This window comes from Cyanistes caeruleus, chromosome 2, assembly GCF_971803275.1.
Source record: "Cyanistes caeruleus chromosome 2, bCyaCae1.hap1.1, whole genome shotgun sequence".
Lineage (NCBI taxonomy): Eukaryota > Metazoa > Chordata > Aves > Passeriformes > Paridae > Cyanistes > Cyanistes caeruleus.
Genome location: NC_141702.1, coordinates 44979540 through 45001257, shown reverse-complemented (window position 1 = coordinate 45001257; position 21718 = coordinate 44979540). Strand labels below are relative to the sequence as shown.

General features: G+C 40.0%; 2 protein-coding genes across 18 annotated transcripts in view; one reads left to right on the top strand and one right to left on the bottom strand.

Moving 5' to 3' along the window:
- Positions 1 to 6828, bottom strand: part of ARMC2 (armadillo repeat containing 2) — a 71769-nt gene extending 64941 nt beyond the window's left edge. For 11 of the 17 annotated variants that reach the window (XR_015283081.1, XR_015283086.1, XR_015283087.1 and 8 more), the window contains exons 1-5: positions 6322 to 6555; positions 6024 to 6076; positions 3220 to 3475; positions 2545 to 2617; positions 189 to 360 (exon numbers count right to left, since the gene is read on the bottom strand). Coding sequence is in view for 8 of the 17 variants with exons in the window: in XM_023923911.2 (XP_023779679.2) it covers positions 189 to 360; positions 2545 to 2617; positions 3220 to 3461 (487 nt within the window). In the remaining 9 variants the exon portion in view is untranslated. Of the gene's footprint in view, positions 1 to 188; positions 361 to 2544; positions 2618 to 3219; positions 3476 to 6023; positions 6077 to 6321 lie in introns of all 17 variants that reach the window. The other 6 variants (XR_015283084.1, XR_015283083.1, XR_015283082.1 and 3 more) reach the window with 3 other exon arrangements.
- LOC147654768 (uncharacterized) lies at positions 6503 to 20823 on the top strand. The gene is made up of 3 exons (XM_086876773.1): positions 6503 to 6829; positions 10468 to 10631; positions 15342 to 20823. The coding sequence occupies exons 1-3, from the start codon at positions 6628 to 6630 to the stop codon at positions 15369 to 15371; spliced, it is 396 nt and encodes a 131-aa protein (XP_086732899.1). The 5' UTR covers positions 6503 to 6627; the 3' UTR covers positions 15372 to 20823.
- Positions 20824 to 21718: the final 895 nt, after the last annotated feature.

Genomic DNA, 21718 nt, shown 5'->3' with positions numbered 1-21718 from the left:
GTGCAAGCCAGCATCATTTTGGGAAACCACAGTTTCAAAAGTGCCTTAAATCCATTTAAGTACTTCTAGAATTCACACTGAAAGGACATGCAAGTCCTTTAATGTATCAATAATTCATGTAATTACCAATATTAAAACTCATCATGCAGTTATTTTTCTAGCAAAAATACATATCAAAACATTCTTACTCTGATCCAGAGGAACCACTTTAGCAGAAAATAAATCTTTTGGCGAAGTTATTCTAAATAAGCCTTTCCAAGCACTGCTGACTTTTCTAACCTCTGCAGCATCAGCAGGAGGTGTTGGAAGGAAAACAGAAGCAGCTTCATGTTTTTTTTCAGAAATTACTAGTACTGGTTTCTGCGACAAAAATAAAGAAGACTTTTAAACAAAAGCACAGATAATTTAATTTTCATTTAAGTAAAATTTGAAAAAAAAAAAAGAAACCCACATAATTTCTAACAAAGGGCTAAGTTCAAAACAGAACAGAAGTTTGGCTTGCTCATTAAGAAATTTTCATATCCTGAATATAATGATACCATTACACCAAACAAACCAGATGTCTATACCATTACCACCACAAAAAGCCATTTAAAATCAACATGCAGGAGTGCAGAAAACAAAACTAGTTTGAGTAGAACAACTCAGAATTATTTATTCTTCATACTCATTTACCTACATCTGCAGCAAGCTTATTTATCTAAATAAATAATGTGCCAATGACTATTGCTAACAATTCTAGAGATACAGCTATTCTTTGATTTGCCTTTGAGCATTAAAACAGTATTTCCAAAATACTCCAAATATGTTCACATCGTATCTACTACTTTCTATCACACTGAGACAAATAATGCAGATCCAGAAACATCTAAGTCCTAGGTTTATGTCAGTATCTTGCATCTTAGAGGAGGTGAACAAGCCCCTTAATCTCTATGACCAAGCACTTGTTGTGCCCTTGCCCTACATAAAAGCACTGACCTCTAAAATCAATACCAATTTCCTTAAAATAAAGAATCCACTAGAAAGTCTCCAGCCGATCCTTCAGAATTCTCCACAGTATTAGAAAAGCCAACAGGTAAGATTGACTACCCACAACCATCATGATTAATACAAGCTCTTAATTTACAGGGTACTAATTTATACCCATTGATAAAGCAAAAAATGCAGGTCTTGCATTGATCAGTAGTTTTCTTTAATTCTTTTCCACACTCACACAAACAAAAAATTAACACCAGTTCTTAAATACAAATGTATATATATTTAATCTAAATAAAAGTATGCTCAGAATATTTAAACTTGATTCATATAAATACATTACCTTGTCCAAATTAGTGAAGTAAAAAATTCCTTAGATATTTCCCCTAATTTCCTAAAAAATTTCCTAAAGGTTACTGTCTGGAAAAAGCAATGTATACAGCAAGCACATTTAATGGTTATAGCATGCTCTGTTATCTAAGCAAACGGTCGTGACTTAATCTTATATTTGAAGACAAAATATAAAAAAAAAACTGTGAAAAAGCAGATACACTTATAAATTGAAAACAATTCACAGCTTTAGCAGAGGGATAAAAAAGGGTTCTTAAAGGACTTATATCTGTTTTGAAGTAATCTACAATCATGACATTTTATAGAAATGTAAGCGAAATAGAAAGCAACCACTTAATTACCTTCAAGTTACTGATCACAGAACCACAAAATAGATGAGATTGGAAGAGACCTCTGGAAGTCCAAGCCCCATATTCAACTATAGCCACCTAAACTCAGTTGCCTAGGACCATGCCCATGAAACTTTTGAAGATCTTTGGGAAACCTGTGCCAAGGCCTTGTCACCCTCACAGCCAGAAAACTGTTTCCTGAAGTTCAGAGTAAACCTCCTGTGTCCCAGTTTGTGCCCTCTGCCTCTGGTCCAGTCAGCTCAAAAAGGCTGGCCCCATCCTCTTTGCACCTGCCTTTCAGGTATTTACATCCAAGGATAAGATCCTCCCTTCTCCAGGCTGAACATTCTCATTTCTTCCTAGTCCATCACCTTTGGGGCTGTTCATCAGATTCTCTCCAGTAGCTCCATGTCCTTCTTGTACTGTGGAGCCCAGAACTTCATACAGCACTCAAGGTGCAGCCTTACCGATGTTGAATAGAGGGGAAGGATCATTTCCACAACCTCCTGGCAACACTCCTCCTAATGCAGCCCCAGATACCATCAGCCACTTTCTTAACAGCAAGGGCACATTGTTGGCACATGTTCATGCTCATGAACTTCATCTATTTTAGTAAACTTACACGAGAAAGCTGACTCAACTATCCATCTTCTGATTCGTGTTAATGTCACTTTGAATCATAAAGCAATACAAAAATATTTTAAGTAATTTAAATTATTTTCAGGTTTCTTTTGGGGAAAAAATGATAAAATTGACTTTATAAGTCTCAAATTAATGTTACAACACACCTCCATTTTTTCCAAATGTCTTTAAACCATTTATTTTCCTAACACTACCAAGACACATATTTCTATATCAGCACTGCATGAGTTATTTCCAGAGTACTTACATGAGCCAGTGGGCTTAGACGAACACCAGAATGTGGTCTTGATTCAGACGAGTCAGAACTGAATGTATCAAGACTAACAAAGAAATGAAACATAGTTAGCATAAAGCAGACCCAGAGCTGTGTGATCAGTTGTTTTATTTTAATTCCATGCTTCTTCCCTTTGCCAGTGAATACAGTGAAAGGGAAGAAAGGAAAAGTGACAAAAGCACTTCATAATTCACCTAGAAATTATTTTGAGGTAGTAAAAACTTTATTTGAAAATGAGCATTTCAAACTGCAGGACCTAAAATTTTTGATTTAAAAGGTCTCAGAAGGTTCTGAAAAAAGATCTAGCACATAGGTTATAGGAAACAAGTAAGCTTTCACATTTTCTAGGAAAAAAGCTGAAGACTATCTCAAAAGCATTCAATTGTCTCAAGAAAAGGTAAGTAACAGACTATTTTCTTATACTATTCTCCACATAGAAAACCAGTGTAATGTCTGCCTCTGGTAGCTCTAATCCACAGGAACCTTTCTTGACATGTAGATTAACACCAACAGTAAAGATCATTAGAAGGCAAAGGATGTGATTAAGAATACAGATTAACACAGGGAAAATAATCACCGGAAGCATAATTACAGAATCAAATCTCTTGCTGCTAAAGGATATTTGAAAAAATCTTAAAGCCAAAGTACCTAAAAACTGAAGGGGGTCTATTTTGAGGACATAGTGAGGACTGGGACCCAAGAAGTTTCCTTTGTTCATCTGTAGGTGTGAATGGTCTTCGAGTTTTTACTGTTCGTAGAGCATCTCTGGCTTCATTTACAAGAGCATCTCTGGCTTCATTTACAATCTCAGAACTTGTCTTAGGCTTTGCTGCTGACAGCCAGTAGAATGGTCCTGCTTTTCCTCTATTTTCAGTCTTTGAAGCTTGCATTCCTCTACAAAGTGCTGCACAGGAAGAACAATGGAAAATATATGTGAAAGGCACAAAGTATTATGCCAGTTTTAAATTACAAACTATTAATTTATCACTGGTTTTGCTACCATAATATAGTTAAAAAGGGTAAGTAAATCCTAGACAGTGCTGAAATAGTGGGAAATAAGGTACACTGATATTGCATTTCCTCTCCATTCCTCAGTTCTGCAGGAAAATATGCAAAACCAAAAAGCATCTGACAGGTATGATCTGGAGGATCTACCTTCAGTTTTTTTACAGGAAGCTACTGTGACACGGGAAGTCACTGTGCTTCATGGGCCAAAAATGGTCCTCTACAATTCCACAGAAAATCTGTTTCTTGACACACAATTACATAGGAAACATCAAAGCCAAAACAAGTATTCAATAATATGCTGCAAAGAGACAGGTTTTTCCAACTTAGGAAAAACCCAATATATATTATTGACCTTACCAAGGGCAGCTTCCTAATATGTCAGAGGCATCATTATCAGTAACTGAAGCACAGTTATCAGCAACTGATAACTTGTCTCTGATAAGCAGAGACAAGGAAGAACAAGCAATCCATTTTTTTCTCTGAAAGAAACTACTCCCCGACCCACCCCAAAGGACAAGCAAAGAGAGATAACACTAATATAAGTTATAAACCCAAACTTCCAATCAGTATTCTGTCCTGCTGTAGTTTCCAGTAAATGCAGTGGGCAGTGACAGACTTGCTCCATCGCCTCCTGGACCCACAACCCATCACTATCACGGTGCAGTCCTCTGTATCCTTGTCATTTTACAGCAAACTCATCATCAGTCTTACACTATGCAAAATTCCTCTTCTGCTTTCAAACTTACATAAAAACAAAAATATGTTTCTGCACTGTGACTCAGACCATCTGGTAACTTCTATTCCCTCACACAGTTTATGACAATGAACTGACAGTAGATCAGACACCATCATCTGGGTTACTTCTAAACTATGGAGTACAAAAAAATCTTATATCCTTAGTTTCTTAGTTCAATTCTTCCTGTTTTGCACTTTAACCTTTCTAGCTGCTTCTTTCTTTGAGAACCTGCACATTTTGGCACAGTATCTTCCATTGTAGCACACGCAACATAAAACTGAATACTAAGGAGAAGTGCACCAACCTCTTTCACTAAATGATGCATAATTAAAAAAAACCTCAGGAACAGATCAGGAGCCTATCAGTGTTTTTAATATTTCCGACTACCATTAATATATTACTTGTCTTCACTGTGACTGAATTTTGTTCTCTATGTTCCTTACTTTTCCCTCTATTACAATGTGATCTAAAAAAAGTAAGGAGTTCCATTGCAGCTGTCTGGAAAAATTATACAGTCAGTCCTCACTGAAAAAAAAAAGGTGGACTATCATTCCGCATTCCCCCAGCTACTGGGAGCCAGAATTTTGACCTTAAGAGGAAGGTCTTCTCTGTAGGCCTTATGTCTGATAGAATTGGGAATGGTCCTGTGCAGGGCCAGGACCTGGACTTCATGATCCTTGTGAGTCCCTTCCAACTCAGTGTATTCTGCTATTCTCTAATTTTGCTCCCCAGACCCAGCAGAAAACAGAAGGAATGCTGCAGTGTCAATGGGGACAGCACAACTGGTACACCCAGATCTTGTTCCTCACGACTGTCACCATTTCCCAAGTAGCCTTTAACTTGCACATGTGAAGAGCTCCTCTCTGACTCTCCGCTGGAAAGGCAGGTGAGTATCACAGCAGTGTCTGAAAAGCCATTCTTGGACTCTTTTCTTTATTCCCCAGTTGTTTACTCCAGAAGTCTGGTCTTTGCTGTACAGGAAGATTTTAAAGCAGTAGATAGCAGTACAGCATCCACACATTAATCCCAGCAATGTCCAGAAGTGAGACAGCTGTACTCTCCCAGCTCTTAGTTCAATCAAGATGAGAGAAGCATGGTTGACTACATCAGATGTGGCATCACTCTGGCTCTGCCATCTCACACTGGCTCTGCCATTCTCTTTCCCACCTCAAGGATAGTGTCATTTAATTGTTAGGATGCAGAGTGGGTGTGTTTGCAATCACTAAGTACAGTGAGGAGAAGCCCTGTGCTTAAGCTATGAGCACTATGCTCTCTGACATCTGAATCTATGTTCTGTCTGCCCTACAAATCTCTAGAATAGCTAGCACACAGGTACAGGTTTAGTAAGAATCCCAGAATCATCAAGGTTGGAAGAGACGTTTAAGATAATCAAGTCCAACCCTGCACTGTCCCTGCAACCCCTAAACAACATCAACCAGTGCCAGATCCAGATGCCTCCTAAACATGTCCAAAGCTGGTGACTCCATCGCCTTCCCGGCCAACCCATTCCAGTGCATGGCCATGCTCACAGTGAATTTTTGTTCATCTAATATCTAATCTGCATCTCCCCTGTCCCAGCTTAAGGCCACTTACTCTTCTCGCTGCAGGCATGGTAGAAGAGATGGGCCCGCACCTCACAACAACTTCCTTACAGGAATATGCAAATAATAGCTATTATTAGACATAATTCTGAACACCAGCAACTTACCAATCACAACTGATGCACTTTCACCCTGGTGAAATTTTGACGCAGAGAAATCGCTATCAAAGAGAAACAAAGAACGGAGTTACGAGAGTTGAGTTCTCAGCGGAGTGAGGTTTCCAGCGCATCCGTGGGACAACACGTCCAAGAACCCCCCCCAAATAAACAGCACCTGTGGAGTAAACGCTGTTCCCAACCCACACTCGGCAATCAAGCTTCTCTCCCGAGCACGGGAAAGCTGCCGGGAACCCGAACAGGGGTTATCAGTCTCCGGCCGCTATTCAAAGCCTCCCGCCCGACTTACCCCGCAGTCCGGCCTTTCGCTCCCGCCCGGCCGGGCGGCACCCCCAGGGACGAGCACTACGGCCGGGGGGGCACCGGGCGCTGCCCGAGGTGACACGGTCGGGACCCGCCACGGCCTCCGCAGGGCCCCAGCGTCGCTCAGCCGCCCGCCGTTCCCATAGCAACCGGCCGGGCCCGAGCGCACGCGCGAGCACCTGCGGGCGCCTGCGCGGAGAGGCCGCTGCCTGGCCGGGACGGCGTGCCCACAGCCCCGGGATGGACGGCGTGCCCACGGCCCCGGGATGGACGGCGTGCCCGCGGCCCCGGGATGGACGGCGTGCCCACAGCCCCGGGATGGACGGCGTGCCCACAGCCCCGGGATGGACGGCGTGCCCACAGCCCCGGGATGAACGGCGTGCCCACAGCCCCAGGATGGACGGCGTGCCCACAGCCCCGGGATGGAACGCCCATAGTCCGGCGCAGTGCCGATGGCAGTGCGGGCTCCTGCCGCGGCGCCGGCCCGCAGGACGGTGGGTTCCTGCTGGGGAGCTTTCCCTCGTGGCCGGTCCTGTGGCACGTTTAGGGAGGGCGTGGTGGTGGCTGGCACAAACCCAGGGCACCTCTGGCAGAAGTCACTCGCTGTGACCTGCTGTTGTTGCCAAATTTAGAGACGCTAAACACAGACACGGGGCCCGGTTTAGACAGGAGACGTTTTTTGCTGTGTGCACGGTGCAAGGTGGAAGTGTTACACAAATCAAAAAAAAAAAAAAAGTACTCAAAATTCTCAAATATTTACAGAATCATAGAATTTATTAGCTTGGAAAAGATGTCTGAGATCATGAAGTCCAACCTATGACTGAACACCACCATGCCAACTAGACCACGGCACTAAGTATCACATCCAGTCTTTCCTTAAACACCTCCAAGGGGCAGTGACTCCACCACTGCCCTGGGCAGTCCATTTCAATTACACTAAATATACATTTTAGCAAACAAATCGCAGCTGATTGGCGAGTTCTCCTATTAATTAGTATTTTACCTTCGGTTGGTTCAATTATTCTCTTGCTTCTCAAGCTATTTAGTCCCTATGCTCAATCTTTCTCTTTTGAGTTGCTGAGTTTTTTGAGTTGGTGATCAGTGGCAGCAGAGACTCCACCATGGCTGGAATCAAGAGGCTGTGAACTAGAACTGATTCCTTGAATTATAAATGGCACAGGACCTGTGGCCAGACAGGTGACAAGAGACTCAGCAAGTGACAATAGACAGACAGGTGACACAGCAGGAGCTGAACACTTACAGGATGACCCCAGACTATTGGATAGAAGCCTAGGTGATCCTTTGTTTAGGGTCACTCCTTTAAAGCTAGGATGCCTGTTTCACTGATAAGGCAAGACTGTTTACCAACCTCATTCTCTGTAACTCTCTGGGTCAATTGTTGACTATTTCTGACTCTTTGGATGTCAGCATCATTTTAATACCTTCTCTCTGAGCTCAGATTTACAGGTTCATAATGGAGACATTGAAACTTTTCCAGAGTAAAAAAACGTGGTCTCAGATGCGATGTAGCTGCAGCCACAAACTCCTGTCCTGTGCCTGGGTCACTCTGGTCAGGCAGTGAAGGTTGGATTGCTCACATTAGTGATTCCCTGGTATGGCAGAAGTGCTGTCACATCTCCCACTTGCCTCCTCTTCTCTGAAGGCCGAAAAATGGACATTTTCACATTGACTGTAGCAGAGCTTCACACACATGGGTCCCACAGGCCAGATGGCTTTGTTGGAGTGGCACAAAGGGGTCACTTGCAGTGACTTCCTGTGGCTGCCTCTGGGCAAGGCCCCACCAAAAATGCATCCACCTCCAGATTTCGGGATCCCGTTGGCCAGGTGAACCACACTCCCTGAACAGTTCCCTTATGTGCCTCCTGCTATTGCAGTGGGTAATGTGATCACAGCCTGTATCAGAAAATCTCCAGACATGTAACAACAACAAAGACAGGCCTTTTGTGGCAAGTGGGTTGTTTGTGACTGACTTAATTTGCTATCTGAATGCATTTTGAAATTTATCTAAAAACTGCTGTAGGAGGGTAGTTGTTACCTCAGTGAATAATAGAAAAACACAACAAATACAGCTCCATCTGACCAAACTTCTTTTGTTCATTTATTATATACTTCAGATATATCTGAAAGCACTCCTAAATAAATTAATCTTGTATCTATATATTTATATATAAATATATAGATCTCTTACTAGCTTAAAGTTCCTTTTACTAATCGCTTGCTGATGTAACTTTTACTTTTTCACATTTTCAAGACTAGAACCCTGTGGATATTTTAAATTTAATTTGTCCTTCTGATTTTTATTATAAGCTTTGTTATGCCCCTCTCTTCTAGAAAAATACCCTCTTCCAGTTCCTTTTTTTTCGTTCTGACAGGCATTATGATAGCAGTAAAAAGATCTCCATGTGTAACACTACCTGGTTTACATAACACATGCCATTATCTCTGCTAGCTTCTACTTTGTCTCTAATTATTAGATATTTAGTCCTCTTTCTTTTGCAGCCAAGTTCAATACCTCAGAAGTAATGAAAACCTTGTTATTATTGCACCCTCTTTTCTCTGTATATTCTTCCTTAAAAGCTGAAAGAATGTGTGTATGCACATGCATGTATTCTATTTTCAGATCATTCACAGTTAGCTCATTTTCTGTTACTTTCTTCTCAACCTTTCTTTTATTTAAATAATGCAAGGGAAGTTTCACAGAAAAATGTGTAGATCTGTTTCCTGGTAAAGCCAGTTTCAATTTCTTTTTACTGTTATCTCATCATTCTTTAAACAATTTTTAAATCCACCCAGTTAAACCCACTAAGCCTCCTTTCTTGGCTTCTTCTTTAATCCTTTTCATATGCACATTATTTCTCCTCTCTATTTTCTAGGTCATCAAATTGAAGAGTTAAATTTTATTCATTTTCTGAGCTTTGGCAATTACAGCAAATATTTCTTTTGTGATCTCTCTATGTTGCAACTGTTACAACTTTCTCACTTAAATCCTTTCTATCCTGTTCTTTTTATTGAAGGAACTCTCTCAGCACCTCTTTTAAATGCAGGTACGTAATTAAATCTTGTTTGCAGTAACAGTGCTTTAGGATGGAAATATAATCAAAACCTATACATTGACTTGGTCTAGGTAAGTTAGTATTTGCTGAGGTTAGTATTGCTAAGGTAAAAGCAGTGTGTTCTGAACGTTTCTGCCTAACTAATGGAAAAATACAAAGTATTCAATTCTGTTGTATTTATTCAAATTACTTTTTTCTTTAAATTTTGTTTGATTTGAAAAACATGAAAGGGATTTTATATCCAGTCTCAGGTTTTGGTCTGGCTAACTTAAATCTGTCTAGAGATTAAACTTACCTGAATATCCAAACATACCAGGGCTGTATTTCAATGCAATTCAGAATCAGTAAACAGTGTTAAGCACTTTGCCCGCCGCGTGTTCATTGACCATATTTGCTGCTTCTAGTTGCTGACCTGTAAAAGCAGCCTCCAGTGAAATTTGAGCAACACAAGTGGCAATGCAGCCCCCATTTGTCCATATTTCTTTCCTCTTTTTCAAAATAAAACAATAGTCCCACCCCCAATCTGGACAAAAATCTTCCTGTCATGTTCAACCTTGCATAAACCATCTGGTATGTGCTGTTAAATGATCTTGATGTTTTGTATCACTTGTAGATCATTACAAAGGCAGGTGGAGCAGTTCATTTTATAGCAGGTAGAAGCAACTCCTATACCAAGTAGCCTAATAAGTCTTAATAAAGCAAGTTTATGAAGACCTCCATTACATGCAGCAGACAAATCTGTCACAGGAAAGAGTGCTGGGTATATGATGAGATGACTAGTTGGTGGATAAAGGGAGAGCGGTATGTGCTGTTTATCTTAAGTAAGGCTTTTGTCTGTCTCCCATTACACCCTGACAGACAAACTGATGAAGCATGGGCTATTAGGATGGATATGGAGTTGCACTTAAATTTGGCAGAACTGCAGAGCTCAAAGGGTTGAGGTGGCACAAAATGCAGCTGGGGACCACTCTTCCTCAGGGTGCACCCTCAGCAAGTTTACAGATGATGTAGAACTGGGTGGAGTGATTGGTATATCAGATGATTGTGCTGCCTTTCAGAGGGACCTGGACAGACTGGAGATCTGAGGGATTTCAGGAAGCACAGCAAAGGAAAATGTGAAGTCCTGCACCTTGAGAGGAATAACCCCATGTACCTGTATATGCTGGGGGCCAGCTGTCTGGAAAGGAGCTTGGCAGAAAAGGACCTGGGGATGCCAGCTGATGTAAGTTGAACCTGCAATGTGCCTTTGCCACAGAGGTGGCCAACAGCCTCTTGGGCTGCATTAGGAAAAGCACTGCCTGGAGGTAGACAAAAGTGATCCTTTCCTTCTGCTCGGCACCAGTGAGGCCACAACTGCAGTGCTGGGTCCAGTCATGGTGTCCCCAGTACAACAGGGATATACTGGAGTCTAGAGATGGTCCACTAAGATGACTAAGGGACTGAAGCATCTTTAGTATGAGGAAAGGATGAGAGAGCTGGGACTGTTCAGCCTGGAGAAGAGAAGGCTCTGGTGGGAGCTTATCCATGTGCATCTAAAGGAAGGGTGAAAGGAAGATGGAGACAGACTTCTTTGGTGGTGCTCAATGAAAGAACAAGAGAAAGAAGCCACAAATTTAAATACAGGAAACTCCATTTAATCATAAAACCAAATCTCTGTGATGAGAGTGGTTGTCTCTAAACATCTCAAACACTAAAATAGTTTGTTCATAGAGCTTGTATGGTCTCCATATTTGGTGATATTAAATTCATGCTTTGGGTAAGGGGGTTGGACTAGATGATCTCCAGAGGTTTTTTCAAACCTTAAATATTCCTTGATATGTTGGAATGCATAAAATAGAAGCCTCTCTGAGTCCCTCAGAGAGAGAAAGGAATGCAGGAATTGAATTAGAGCCTTCAGAGAAACTAAAATATATTAAGCCACAGACATAAAGTAGGAGTGTAAGTTTTAGTTTTAAGGAAGTAGAAATATATCTTAAGTGCCTTAAAAGACTGTGTTAGCTAGTAAAAAGCCCTAAAGCCTAGTTTAAAGTTCAGTAGTGTTACCTTTTACAAAATTAACTTAGCTCCAGACATAACAAAAACATAGTAAGAAGATTGCTTGCATTTCTAGATAGAACAGATAGTTATTTGTGTAAACAGATAAAAATATATATGTAGATTTTGGGTAAGAAGTGACACTACTTTCGCACATTAAAATTAAGTTCAGATTGGTGTAGGAACAATGTTTTAGAATGGTGTTTTTAGCTGATTGGATGATTTATGAATAAAATCTCCCTGTATTGGGGTGAAACAACAACAGTAGAGAGAAGAAGAGAATGAAGAAGAGGAGGAGGAGAAGGGGAAGGGGAGAAGGAGAAGGAGAAGGAGAAGGAGAAGGAGAAGGAGAAGGAGAAGGAGAAGGAGAAGGAGAAGGAGAAGGAGAAGGAGAAGGAGAAGGAGAAGGAGAAGGAGAAGGAGAAGGAGAAGGAGTGGAAGAAGCAGAAGAAGCAGAAGAGGAAAAAGAGTAAGAGGAAGATGAAGAAGAGGAAGATGAAGAAGAATCTTATTCAGGTTTGGCTGAAATTTTCGATTTTGGAGATTGCCATGATCAATCTCTAGCTTGCATTTCTTTGTGTGGTTTGACCACTGGATCCTGCAAACATTCTCTTATCCTTACCCTCTCTCTGTTCAGCAATTGCTTTCCTCCATGCTCAGTGCTCAACCCTCCAGCCAAAAGCTGAGATTTCCCAGTGAAGTTATGCCAGCTTCCCAAGTGAAATACACTTCAGTTGTACCCATGTTTGTGCTGATAGGCAGCATGCAAAGACTTCTTGTACCAACTAACTAAGCATTGTGAACAACCTACCAGCTGAACCTACCCACTATGCAATTATCCCTACAACAGTGATTGTTTTCATTGATTTCCTGATATTTCTGCTGCCACTGCCAGTGACTGGAAATCCCTGGCATGTTAGTGAAATGCCTGCTTTTACTCTACTCTGCCTTTTGACACAGCTAGATGAACAGAGCTCCCCATGACTTTGGTGCTGGTTTAATTTAAGACCCAAATTTCTTCAGGCCAGGCAAGAAGAAATAGTGGAGAAACAGCATTTTTTGAAGAAAAAATAAATTTGGAAGAAAAGTGTGAAGGTCACTGAAGGTTGCAATGCAGTGTAAAGCCTAAAGAGCAAGTTAAGAACCAGTGAAAGCAAGTTAAGAACCAGTGAAAGGGGAAAAAGAAAGTCCTTTTTTTTCTCTCAGGAGGCACAACCTTCAGTTTAGTGGTCGAAGGTGTTTCTTTCATGAGCATTTTGTTGTGCACAACTTACGATGGTTGTACATTCATTATGGAGCATACTGAGCTCAGACACTGCACTTAAAATTCACAGAAGCCTGTGGTGAAGAATACCAAGAACTGACTAAATTGGAAGGAATTTTTGGGCACAGAGATGTGGATAAAGCCAAAGATCTGTTGAGATACAGAACCCATTAGGAATCTCACTGAACCACACATATATCAAACTGAGGAAGGGGATTCACTGAATAGACGTAGTGAATTAACATGGTGATCTTATTTGTTTTCTCAAGGTATATACATCAGTATTCCTTGCCCTTCCTCCAAACAGATTCTTCTGTCAAATTGTATCTTAGTGGGAAGGCATGTTAAGATTGCTGAAATATTAGTTTTCAGCCAAAGTTCAAAAAGTCATAGGATCATAGGATGGTTTGGGTTGGAAGGGACCTTAAACATCATCTAGTTCCAACTCCCTGCAATGAGCAGGAACACCTTCCACGAGACCACGTTGCTCCAAGCCCCATCCAACCTGGCCTTGAACACTCCCAGATATGGGGTTTCCACAACTTCTTTGAGCAACGTGTTCCAGTGTCTCACCACCCTGAAGAATTTCTTCCTAATATCTAATCTAAACCTGTCCTCTTCCAGTTTAAAGCCATTCCCCCTTATCCTGTCACTACATACCCTTGTAAAAAAGTCGCTCTCCAGATTTATTGTAGCCCTCTTTAGGTACTGGAAAGTGTTACAAAGTCTCCCCAAAGCCTTCTGTTCTACTGGCTGAACAACCCCAACTCTCTCAGCCTGTTTTTACAGAGGCTGCCTGCAGACCACAGGTGCTGCAGGTCCATAACATGTCAGACTTGTTTTTTGGAACTTGCCTTACACATGTGGTTATGCACAAGTCCAGCAGGTTCCGTGCCTACATACGGTCTCTAAGCTCCATGTGTTTTCCATCCATCTGTATATTCTCCATCTATGATAGCTATCTAAGGAATCCACTTGGCTCAAATATTTGGAGATGTTATGGAAAAATACAAAGCCCTGCCAGTGCCTCTGTGTTGAATTCAGGAAACAGGATGAAACTCCACTCAAATGGAGGGACCCAATGAGACTCTTCATGTGTTTTGCAGGAGACTATTAAATTAAAGTTTTGTGGGTTGGTGTTATTTTTGTCCAGTTACAGCATTTTTGTTTTAACAAACACCTTTCCAACCAGATTTGCCTTGTCTTTGCTGCCAGGGTTAGCTTTGCAGCTCTATTAATGACAACGGTATAGATGGGAAGGAAAGCATGGGCTTTCTCACAAACAACGTTGATATAAAATACTCTCCAGAAGGATCACCACAGAGAAGCACTGCTTTCATTTTATGCATTCAAAAAAAGATGGGACCAAGTTGGGCATAAACTTTATTTACTCTTCCACCACAATCAGCAAAGCTCATTGTATCAGGTTCATCTCTGATTTCCAGTACATTACCCAGCATGAAAAGGCTGTGCAGCAGGAAATACTTAATTTTGTGTATCTAACTGGAGTCCAAGCACCTCAAATAATGCCAAAATGCCCAGATTGGCACTGCTTACCAGAATGCTGGCACCACCTATTTCCCCACTGTCTTCGCTTTAAACAGCTCTTAACTCAGAGTGAATGTGCTGTGAGGATAACACAAACTTTACATCCAACTCTGAAATTTTCCCTCATCCAGTGTTTACAGTATGTCTCAAAACTACAATTTGTTCTTATGGTTTAGCAAATACTGCAAATAGTTAGCTACCATTCATTGTCTCTACGTCCCACTTGCTCCCAGTACCCAATATTTTAAGTTCCTCTTTGGATATGAAAGGATTCCTTCATCTGCTCTAAATGAACAAGAGAGCTCTGCTGTTGGATACAGTCTGGGTTACTGGTAGTGAGCAATCTGCAATATGGAGAAACAACACATATAAAAATAGGTTATTGTACAAGATAGAAAAGCATTTTTAAATCTGACCCAATATTTACACAGGTTTTAGGATGGGATGTTATATCTCACAGTGCAACTCCACAGCATGCTGCAAAGAATTACCAGAAAGCAATCTATAAAATGTAGCACAAGGTACTCTGGGTTAGCCTCCCATAGATCCACCAGATTTCTCTTGCTGATAAAAGCCTGATGATCTGAGGATATACTGCATCTTTAAAAACAGCCAAATGTGAACACATCCTGCCAAAACAGCTATGTGAGTAGCACATGCCAGCAGAACTTCTGCCAGTAGAACTTTCTAGTTCAAACATGGCCAGCAGTAGCAGCAGCAGTGGCCTCAGGACGCCTCATGAGCACAAGTGTAGGGTTAGACACAGCTGAGATAGGTACGAGCTTCAGTTTGCCTGCTGCAAGTGGGAATTTTCTTTGAAAATTTTGACAAAAGGTCATGTACTTCAGTGACAATCCCTCTGCAAATAAATTCCATCAGAAACAAAAGAAATATCACTGCTAATTATCAAAAAGATTTTCATTGATTTTGCTGACACTGAACACTCCAGCTGGGAAATAAAAAAAAAAAGGATAAAAAGTAAAGAAGGGCTAAGAAGGTCATGAATCTAGGTCCAGCATTTCCTGAAAGAATGGTATGGCTGCTGAAAATGGAAACATGAGGTAATTTGACATCTCATACCCACAGAGAAAAGGAATCATGGAGAATGTCACCTAAAGTCTGAAGATTGTCTTCTCCAGGGAAGCTGTGATTTGCAGGAATAGTATGAAGGTAATAAGAAATTAAATATAAAGCTGGATAAATGATACAATTGACTGCTAAGGCAGTAATAACTTTAAAACAGTTTTTTTAACTACCAAAGTCAAATGCTTAGAAACAGCCAAAGGGATGACTACATCCTAAGTACAATTCTTTTACCCCAAATTTTTAGAGCTGTAAAGAGGTATGGACATGTATTTATGACAATCCTTATTCTATTATTTTAAGTAGATGTTATTAAGTTTTTGGTACTTGCAGATATGAAATAGTTTAAGATTTTTGAAGGTAACAGTTTGGAAAGTTTAGATCCACTAGGATCTAAAAATTAATTTTCATTGATCTGAATTGTATTTCCTGCAATTGTGAAATTGGAGAATTCAGTTCCTACTGTTGTGATTCCTGACTTTGAGTGGTATTTTACAGAAAGTTCCTCAAGGATACATCTTCAGTCATATTTTTATTCATTACCTTGAAATAGGAAAAAAGAGTTTGTTAATAAAATTTGCTGATGACACGGAAGTGGGAGATATCATTAATAAGGAAAGGCAATATGATACAGGAAGACCTGAATAACCTTGAGAACTAGAGTAATAAAAATGGACTGAAACTTAATAGTGCAAATTGCGAGCTTGTGCCCTTCTGTACTAATACAAATTTCTGTCATAAGCTGCAAGGTCATCAGTTCAGAAACAGAAATATGCGAGTTATATGGAAGTGCAAGTTAACCATTGGCTTTAAATGTTAAAGGAATGTGGAAAAGGCAAATTTGATCTTTGGGTTTACCGGGTGAGATATTTCCAGTAGACATTACAAGTGCATGTGAGGACAAGGCAGTTTTGGAAGCCCCTCTGTAGCTCAGTGCCGTCCAGAGCATCCACATTCAGGAGAGAGAGACTGAGACTGGGATGAGTGTATAGAAGGGTGATGAGACTGATCCAGGGGCAAGCCTATCATGCCATAAAGCTACAGTGGCATAGCTTGTTTATTCTGCCAAAGGGAAGGGTGAGAGACTCTGTTCATATCATCTCTTTAAAGGGGATAAAAAGCAAATAGTACTTTATGTTCAGGTAGAAGTGAGCAGTACCTGACCTGAAAAAATCAGAATGCAAATTTTTTAAAAGGTTTAAAACGAGTAGAGAGGTAAGATTTTGAAACAGCCTCCCAGGAAGACTGGAGGAGTCAAAAACCAAACTATATTAATAGTTGGATTAAAGTTATATTAAAAGTATGATGCTGGAAATAGCTGGAGCTGAAAGCCAGTTTTCATTCAATATTACTGTGAAAAAAATTGAAGTGATTTAGTAGCCATTCATAAAAATACTCTACAAAAGTAAACAGCCTTTGTTTCTAAAAGAGCACTGCATTTTCATGAATTAGATGATTTTTTGACTGGTAAGCTAATTTTTTGTTTTTCTTGGTAATATGAATAACAGTACCACTACCAAAGACAAGATGGATACCCATGGAATTTTGTATTTCTAGCTACAGAACTAAAAAAACTATAAAATTTCTCCTTTAGATAACACTGAAGTTCTTAGAGTATTACTTTTCCCAGTATGTTGCTTGCTGTAAGGTCAGTTTCCTTTGTTAAAGAGAAAAGCTCAAGGAAAAGGCAGCATAGCACTGCAAGCCTTGAAAAGAAAACAACTGTTTGTGTGTGTGTCTGTGTCTGTGTTTTCTGTTATGGTTTGTTGTGCAACAGCAATAATCTCTATTGCTTTGTAGTATAGTGACAATAAATGGCTTTTTAGATTGATTACATGCCTCAACTTTGCTTTGGCTATTAATCAATCTCAGCAGCTGTTTATTGCCTTGTACATTACAAAACAATAAAGATTATCCCTTAAAGAGCTGTTAATGCCTCGTGGAAAAGTTTGGAAACCATTATTTTTAGAAATAGTACTGCTGATATATCATTTTCTGGCTACCATATTTGTTGCTTCTTTGGGTTCCTTTCTGATTGCATCACATTTCTCTCCTAAATTGCTAATCACAGTGCTTTCATTGCTGATAGTGCTTTGTGTGATGGTCCAGATTTGTCCAAAGAGGGAAATGGATTTTGCATACAAGGGTACCATCCCCAGACCACAGCAATATCAATATTGGTCCTGTTCTTCCTCAAAGGTTGGGGGGTTTTCCAGAAAGTAATAGTTTTAAGACTTGATTCACTGGAAAAGTTAACCACTAAAAATCTTACAATATAATTATGAATGAAAAGCTGCCTGTGTGGACACTTCTGTTCCATGATAAACTAAGGAAAAGGGCATTCTTTGTTTCTTTGGAACATAAACTGTGTGTACTGTGGGGATTGACTCTACGTACAAAAATGTATTTTTACCTGTAGAATTACAGTGGAAGAAAAATCACTTTAATTCCTGGCAGCGTTGCAGCTCAAATATTCGTGGATACTTGAGTGATATTTGCATGACCTTGTGACTGTTGCAGATGTACTCTCTTCATACTTGTCCTAAAGCCACCTCAGTTTGCAGCCTCTGCTGACCTGCTCAGCACCACCTCTAAAGAAAGGCTGGCCTGCTCAGTATGTTTGCAGCTGCTGTTTTTCATCACTTCTTGTATTCTACAGCCTACCTCTGAGCACAGAAAGGAAAGACTGGGTGAAAGACTTTTTTCTTTTGTCCTTGTTCCTATGCCTAGAAAATCACAGTTTGTCCCATCTTCTCTGTCTTAGTGCACAGGACATTTATTGCCTATGTTAAACCAGGCTTAAACATTAAGCCAATGTTAAACGTAAAGCTTAGGTTTTGCAATCTTTTCTGTGGTCTCCTGTCAGTGCAGTTTTCAGTAATGGTGTAAAGAAAACCATCCTAGTTTGTGAGAAGTGAGAAGCTGTTAAATTCAGTCATCTACTTTCTCTACTTAAAGTATCAACAAAAGCTCCAAATGTGAGAAAATTTTATAATCACTCTCCTTCAAAATTTGACTTACCTGCTAATTTTTATAAGAAATACTAAGACCACTAATCAGCCATTGGTTGATGCTGAACTTGGTCCCAATCTCATTGTCATTAATAATAAAAATACAGGGAATGCCTGGAAATAAGTAGAAATATTATCTCACATGGTAGTAGTGCAACCTAGCACATTGTCCTGGTTTCAGCTGGGATAGAGTTTATTTTCTTCCTAGTAACTGTCACAGTGCAGTAGTTTGGATTTAAGATGAGAATGATGTCAATAACACGGGGATGTTTTAGTTGTTGCTGCATGAAGTCAAGGAAGGCCTTTTCTGCTTCTCACACCACCCTACCAACAAGCAAGCTGGAGGGCACAAGAGGTTGGGAGGAGACAATACTGCACAAGGTGACCTAAACTGGCAAAGGGGACATTGTACAGCACATAGTGTCATGCTCAGTATATAAACTAGGAGGAAAGGTGGCTAGGGGCTGCTACTCAGGAACTGGCTGAGCATCAGTCAGGGCATAGAAAGAAATTGCATTGTGCAACATTTGTTTTGCATATTTTTTTTTTCTTTTTTTCTTTTTCTGTCCTATGAAACCGTCTTTATCTCAGAGAGATTTATATTCTTCTTAGGCAACTCTCTCCACCATCCCACTGAGATGGGGAAGAGTGAGCGAGTGAGTGGCTGTGCAATGTTTAGCTGCCTGCCAGGTTAAACCACAACAAATACGCAAAAGTAAAGAAGAGAAAAGAAAATACATACAAAATGGCAAAATTGGTTTGGTGACACAAAGCTTATCTGAGGACATATGCAATAAAAGGGAAACAACAGTGAAGAAGAGGAAATAAGCATGAAAGCATGTATGGAATCCTTTCTATTCCTTTTCCTTTTAATTGACATGTATCCTAAGGAATTTCTAAATCATAAAAATATCCCTGGAGGATATAGTTTCCCATTTTGTTAATAGGTGAATGCAGCCCATTCATCTTATGACTCTTCAGTTTTGTAAAATTAGCTACAGAATTAGATCCTGCAGACTGACACATGTGAGAGGGCAAGACTCACTCATCTAAGAACAGCTATTTTTAGTAGGTGTATCAAGTGGAATGGATAAATAAAGTAGGTAACATGCCATGATGAATTTTCCTGGTGAACCTCATGTACAACATCTAGAGAACTCACTGTAGACAGAGGGTATGTAGTGGAAGATTACTTATCTTTTGAGACATCACCTGTCATCATCCCTATTTCTGAGGAGATGATATAGAATACAGGCAGTGCAATGAATTGCTCTTAAATTATACAAAAATTCCCATTCAGCAAGGCTCAATAGAATCAGAATGGCCAGTTGTGACATGCTATGAAATATTAATGGCCAATGGAGCATAAAAGAAACCCCTGAAAATAGCCCCACTGTAGATTTAGTGGGATTTTTCAGGTATATTTAAGTCTAAATATGCTGGAGGAAGAGTAATTACAAGTTACTAAAATCAACACTACAACATGATCTAATTTACTTTAATTTCCACAAGATGAATATTTAAAAAGTATATCCCTTATTTTGAAAGCTGAGGTTATGCTTCTGATGATAAGCCATGGAAACAGATAATGTGTTTTCATCACATGAGGTAGTATGGCTGTAGTACTGCTGGCTGCTGCAATATCACTCAGCCTTGTCCATGCAGGATGTACTGAGGAATCAGATTAGGCTATCAACAAAGATCTGCACAGATATGTTTCCTTTTGCTCTTCCCATAGTGGTTATGAATTTCTATTTCCTTTAGTGCAAAAATCAAGCAGGCATCTTGGCATCAAACAACTGAACCTTGTTTGTACTTCATCACAAGTTTAAAAGTGATCAAGTCCTTCATGTATTAAAAGGATGTGGCACAGATTCAAGCAATAAAAATTTGCCCAAGATGTTTAATCTCTGTCAGGTACAGGAGGTCAGTTGGTAACAAGACTATCATTAAGTGTACATCAGAGTCATGCTAGAAGAATGACATTTACAGTTTAGCATATGTTTAAACATAATCAACAGGAGAAAGATAATCACACCCTATGGGGTCTTGCAGCTGCTGCTACCTACCAAAGCTGGGGTAATTTTGAAAAGTAGGCATGTTTGGTAGGATAGACAGATTGTGAGAAGCAGATGAAACTGAAGGTGCGAGAAACAGAATTGCCAAGAGGGAGGGGTTTAAAAGCTCCAGTATTTGTCTTTAGCTGTCTTCCTTTTTCACACAACTTTTTCAGTCAGTTATTTTCTACCTTTCAGCTCTCCACTTACTGCTCCTTGATGAAGCCCACGCAGTGGAAAAACACAAGGAGTTTTGTTCAGTAGGCTTCCAAATACTTCCTAACATTATCCAGCTGTGATGCAAGTAGAACAATGTAATATTAATAAATGTAAGAAGCATATAAGGATCTCTTATTGTACAGCTGCAACCCTAAGGCTGCAAATATGTGACAAAATATAACTTTCTGCCAAGCTAAAGAGAGCCTGTTGTGTTTTATGGTAGTGTATTAACCAGTAATCCTCTTCCTTTCTCAGGTTTGCAGTCATCTTTAGGATTGTTTTCAACAATAATTGTCTCTGGGATAGAACATCATTTTGCTAAGTGTGTTTATACATCTTCTCACATTATTAATACCCAGCTGGTCATGACTGGACACCAGGGTGTTATCAGTCTGCAAGTGATAGATGAACCAAACAAATTAAGCTGTACCACAGAGACCTGGTTCAAAGTGAAAAGTACAGATGTATGGTCACAAAAAGAGAATTTTCTAATTCTGTGATTTTTAGAAAACAATTTTTGGAAACTTCTGAAATACTGAGATTTCATCTGACCTCAAAGCATGTGAAATTAAAGGAATTTATGAAGAACTGCTAAACTTCACTTTTGAAATAGCTGTGTCCTTCCCTTCAAAATATAACCACTGGCTGATCAAAAGGGAATTTTGGAGTCACAGAGTTTGGTAGAGAAGTTCTCTCTTCATACTTGGCCAGCAATGTCAAGTGCTTATAAGAAAACTAAAAAAAAAAAGAAAAAGAAGAAAATTAAAAATAAGGTATCTTCACTGTGCAAGATACCATAATTGTAGCCCATGCTTCCGTCACTAAGTCTGTGGGAAGCCCTTAACAGGAACTCAGAGATGGAACAGGAATGCTTACAGTAACAGACTAGTTAGAGACATGTACCAAGAGACTTAGCACCTGCAAAAAGCTGGAGTTGGGGCAAATGTGAAAATTTTCCCAGGGAGATCTCACACTCAGTCAAGTTCTTCAGCCTCTTTTCTTTCTACTAGATCTTCTTTGTAGTAGTTGAAAGCTCAGTAAACTACCTCACATTTTGTTCCAGCATTTCACTATTCAGAACAAACACTAAACA